Source organism: Condylura cristata, unplaced genomic scaffold (genome assembly GCF_000260355.1).
Source record: "Condylura cristata isolate star-nosed mole 26May11 unplaced genomic scaffold, ConCri1.0 scaffold00018, whole genome shotgun sequence".
Classification (NCBI taxonomy): Eukaryota; Metazoa; Chordata; class Mammalia; order Eulipotyphla; family Talpidae; genus Condylura; species Condylura cristata.
In genome coordinates this window covers 20,801,884-20,806,340 of record NW_004567119.1, presented here as the reverse complement: position 1 = coordinate 20,806,340, position 4,457 = coordinate 20,801,884, and the positions used below count along the sequence as shown (strand labels likewise).

Sequence of the window (4,457 nt, the reverse complement as noted above, 5' to 3'; positions counted from 1 at the left end):
AGCAGCCTTGACTTTGTCCCTCCCCATTTCAAGCAGATCTTTAGAAGCAAAAATGACCTACATGATGAGTTGGGGGAACTATTCGGCTATGAGTGAATTCACGGTCCCAGAGTTTTCATTGCCCACCAGTGAAGAATCTGGGGTGGCCATGCAGTCCTCTAACAGTTTCAGTCTCCGTGCCTCTTGGTCCCCAGTTCTCCCTGACCTTGACGCCTTAGGCCTTCCAGAGACACAACCTGGGAAAGGCAGTTTTTGTTTTTGTTTTTTTTATCACACCTGAGCGGGTGTTACCAGAAAGCTGGGCTCCAGCTCCCCAGGCAGTAAAGGTAGGGGTAGTATGGGTAGCTATTGTACATGGAGATGAGGGGCGCGCGGGAGAAGCCCTCCTCTTTCAGCGCAGGCAAGGAGGCGTGCTTCTCCGGGTCTCCCAAGTCTGAGGTGAGCTGCTTTCGCTTGGTCTTATACCGTCTGTTCTGGAACCATATTTTCACTTGTGTCTCGGTGAGCTTGAGGTTCTTGGCCAGGTGAGCCCTTTCAGGGGCTGACAGGTACTTCTGGTGGCTGAACTTCCTCTCTAATTCAATGACCTGAGTGTGGGAGAAGGCGGCTCTGGAGCGCTTCTGTGGAGGCTTGGGGGCTTGGGGCAGGCTTGGGCGGGCCCCTGAAGTGTTTTCACAGTCTGAGAGGTAAGTCTCAAAGTGCCTATCTGGAAAGGAGAGGGAAGGAGGAGGGAGGGAAGGAAAAAGTTACATGTTACCAGGGAAGAGAACAGAATTCAATCCACCCTTATCTTTTCAGTGAGTGAACAAACAGCCCACTGTCATCTTGGATACATTTCACTTTTTTCACATGACTAAGGTACTCTCCAGAATAGGGAGTGAGACAATCTGTATATTTTGTATTTATTTCTAATGGTCATCAAGAACCTAAAGTTAGAGGTGATTCGTGGTAGAACTTCCTGCCATATCATGTCGAAAGAAATGAGGATTCTGTCCATGTGTGATGAGAGGTGGGAGGCAGCGAAGACAGAAATAAGATACCTGCTGAACAGAAACTCAGAGGTATCCGGTGTTAACATCCGGTGGCAAGAGCGTGCTTGTGTGATAATAGGAGAGGCGGCGCTGACTGAGGGCAAATTTAGTATCTGGCTTTACGCCCCCTTTAAGATAAGAGTTTTTAATGTCTCGGAAGAAGTGATGGGGAAGAAAATATATCTATTCTAAATGTTTCCAACCGTGTTATGTTTTCTGAAGACCTCGGGGAATGCTCATATTTATTGTTTTACTGTCCGTGAGTTCGAGAGGCAAGGTTAAACCTGTAATTTATTAATATTAACACGTCATTATCAGTAACATATTTCGTTATTGTAACAGCCAAGGAGTAACGTGGGGCCTGCGAGCAACGGTTGCACAGGGAACCGGTGCCCGGATTTTCTCTAGGATCTCTGGAGAACTGGGATCGCAGTGAGCACGCTCGCTTTTGAGCCTCGGACGCCAAAAGACAGCGGCGCCGGCCCGAGCTTAGCCTACGCGACCCTACACGAAGGGGCAGAAGCCGCCGGGCCCAGCATCTCTGCAGCCTGAGCTCGGGGAAGTCAGCCTAAGACCAGTCCTGCAGCCTGCACAGGCTGCGGGCCGGCCCGCCCCATAGCGGGACCCCAGCCCGGCCTCACCTACCCGCCGGCTTACCTGGCTCAGTCTCTCCCGCCTCCCCCGACGCGGCCTGGGGCCCCGCGCCCAGCTCGTCCACCGGCTCGCTGGCGCGGCCTCTTCCTCCCTCCGGCTCCGTCTCCGGCTCCGACTCCTGCTCCGGCTCAGGGTCTCGCCTGGGTTCTGGCTGGCGCAGGGGCGGCGGAGCTCGGGGCTGTGGCTCCGCGCCGTCCCGCAGGATGTCTTGGATGAGAAACGAGGTGAGAGGCTTGGACTGGGTGGGCGGCACCGGCGAGGGGCTGAAGCCGGCCGTTCCTGCCTCTTCCGACCGCAGCGCGGGAGCCCTGAGCATCCTGTCGGCTTCGATCCCGTGCCGCCCCCGGGCCGCTCCAGCCCCAGGCAGCGCCCGCAGCTGCCCGCAGCTCCCCGCACCACTTTCACTTTCCGCGGTCCGGCGCACTTATAGTCCCGAGAGCGCGGCGCGCCGCTTTCCCATTGGCTCCCGGGACTCGACGGCGCAGCGGATTGGCCGCCGAGCGTTCCAGGTAAGGAGGGCGGAAAAGGCGAATCTGTCCCACCGTTTCCTCCCCCTCCTCCCTGGAAGATTCCTTCCCTTTTTTTTTTCTTTCTTTCTTGCCTTTGGTTCCTTCTGTCCTCTGCTGTTTTCCTAGGCTGGAAGAGAAAATACAGGCGGGTTTCCTTTGCCCCAACACACCTCGCAAGTTTACACGTGTCTGCAGCAATGATAATGCAGCAAAGAAATACTCTCTTTGGCTCTCCTAAATTGTAAGAGCGTCTTTACTCATGAAAAGATGGGTGGGACAGTCTCTACCATCCCACTTTACAGATGAGAGTTCTGGGTACTCCGTAACGAGGAGAGATGGGGAGAGAGGGATCTACCAGAATCTATTAGGTTTCTCTAAGAGACTTGACAGCTAAGGACAGTCAATACCTGATCCCAGACTGGATTCTGTACTAGACGTTATTGGGGGAAACAGATAAAAGCAGAATAGGAATAGCGGATTAAAGTATTGAATCAATGTCAAACTTACAGAAGTTGGTACAAATAAACTCACGTACATAGGATCAAAGATGCACCAGGTATGTTTCTTACCCTCAAATTGTTCATAAGCAGCAATGTAGATTCATGGAGCCCACTGATAAAATAATAGGTTAAAATATTGACAGTTGGTGCATCTGGGGAAAGGGCATGCCCATGTTCTTTTCAAATTTTCATTTATGCAACTTTTCTATCCATCCTGGTCCAAAGTACCTGCATTGGCTTGGAAGCCTCAGGAGGATGGTACTGGGCGGAGGGGCCAGTGGGTTATTGTGATTAAAGCATCTATTGAAGGGACCCACCTTTGAAATGCAAAGGTCTTTGTGGAGGTTTTCTCCTCTCATTTTTTTTAATTCGATTTTTTTTGACACTTTCTTTTGAAATAGTTTTAGAGTCACAGAAAATTACAAAACTGGTAATCCCGACTCCCCTCAATGATGACATATAACTGTAGTACAATATGGACACCAGGAAATTAATATTGAACTACAAGCTCATTTCATTATTTAGAAACCTGTATTCATTTGTGTGTGTAGCTCACTGATTCTTGCATGCACTGATTCTTGTAAACCCACAATCAAGGGACAGATTATTACAGACTCACAACGGGATTGCCGGTGCTATCTCTTTATATTTCTGTATACCCAAACGCCTTCTTTCCATCCCTGCCTGCTGAACATTAGCCTGTCCTCCCTCTCTATGGTTTTACCATTCAGCGAATATTATGTAAATGAATCAAATTTGTTATCATACATAACATTTGGAATTGGCTTTTTTTCTCCCACACTAAGCATAATGCCCCTGAAACCCACTCAGATTGTATCATGTAGTAATACTTAATAACTTCTGTATTTTTAATAAACATATCACATGGATCTACTAGAGTTTAACTATCCGCATACTGAGGGACAGCAGAGTTTCTTCCAGTTGTTATTATGAATGAAAGTGCTATGAACACTTGTGTATAGGTTTGTGTTAACAAGCATTTTCATTTCTCTAGTATAAATATCCTGGAGTGCAATTACTGGGTTGTATGGCAACATGTTTAGTTTTGAAAGGAACTGTCCACATAGTTGGACCTTCTTAGGTCTCTACATCTGCATCAGCATTGGAAATCATCATTAAAAAGAAAAATTTTAGCTATGCTAACAGGTGTATAATATCTCATTGTAATTTTAAATTTACATTGTATTTCCCAAGTGGCTAATGGTATTATCTTTTTTAATGTTTATTTTTGTGTAGAAGAACTGAGGGCAGGTAGTAAGAGGATTCACCAGAGACAGTGGCGAGTAGAACACGTGGACTGACTGAAATGCACTGGTAGGGGAGAAGCTGGTGGGACAGGAGAGGTCCGCTGCGCCATATGCGTCTGATCCCTGGCAGGGGAATGAGAAGCCGTGATAGACAATCACTAGGCCATCAGGGAGGCCTGATACTGAATATCTTTTCATGTACTCTTGCGGTCTGTACCTGTTGAAATACCTGTTCAAATCTTTTGCCTATATTATAATTGGGTGTAATTTTTTTTTTTTTGCAGTTGAATAAGACTGTTGAATATATAGTTTGCAAATATTTTCTTCTGATGTGTAGCTTGTCTTTTCCTCTTTCTAGCAGTAAATTTTCAAGCACAAAGTTTTTAATTTTGGTGAAGGTATTCTTTTTATTTTATAGATTTTGCTCTTGATGGCATAGCTGAGAACACTGCTTATGCCTAATTAATGAAGATGTTCTCTGGTGCTATCTTCTAA

At 47.3% G+C, this 4,457-nt stretch overlaps 1 protein-coding gene across 2 annotated transcripts; it reads right to left on the bottom strand.

Annotated features, from left to right (window-relative positions):
- Positions 1-279: 279 nt before the first annotated feature.
- Positions 280-2,001, bottom strand: NKX3-1 (NK3 homeobox 1). 2 transcript variants are annotated; one of them, XM_004685393.1, is made up of 3 exons: positions 1,987-2,001; positions 1,689-1,803; positions 280-706 (listed from the first exon to the last, which is right to left on the bottom strand). In XM_004685393.1, exons 1-3 carry the CDS (start codon positions 1,999-2,001, stop codon positions 288-290), a joined length of 549 nt encoding a protein of 182 aa, XP_004685450.1. In that variant the 3' UTR covers positions 280-287. The 2 variants fall into 2 exon arrangements, with proteins under 2 accessions (XP_004685450.1, XP_012582274.1); XM_012726820.1 differs by having other exon boundaries at positions 1,689-2,001.
- Positions 2,002-4,457: the final 2,456 nt, after the last annotated feature.

Bases quoted from the DNA above. Each gene is read 5' to 3' on its own strand.
- NKX3-1 (XM_012726820.1), bottom strand. From the start codon at position 2,001: ATGCTCAGGGCTCCCGCGCTGCGGTCGGAAGAGGCAGGAACGGCCGGC. The intron at 707-1,688 runs GTAAGCCGGCGG...TCTCCTTTCCAG, and splicing joins GGCGGGAGAGACTGAGCCAG to ATAGGCACTTTGAGACTTAC.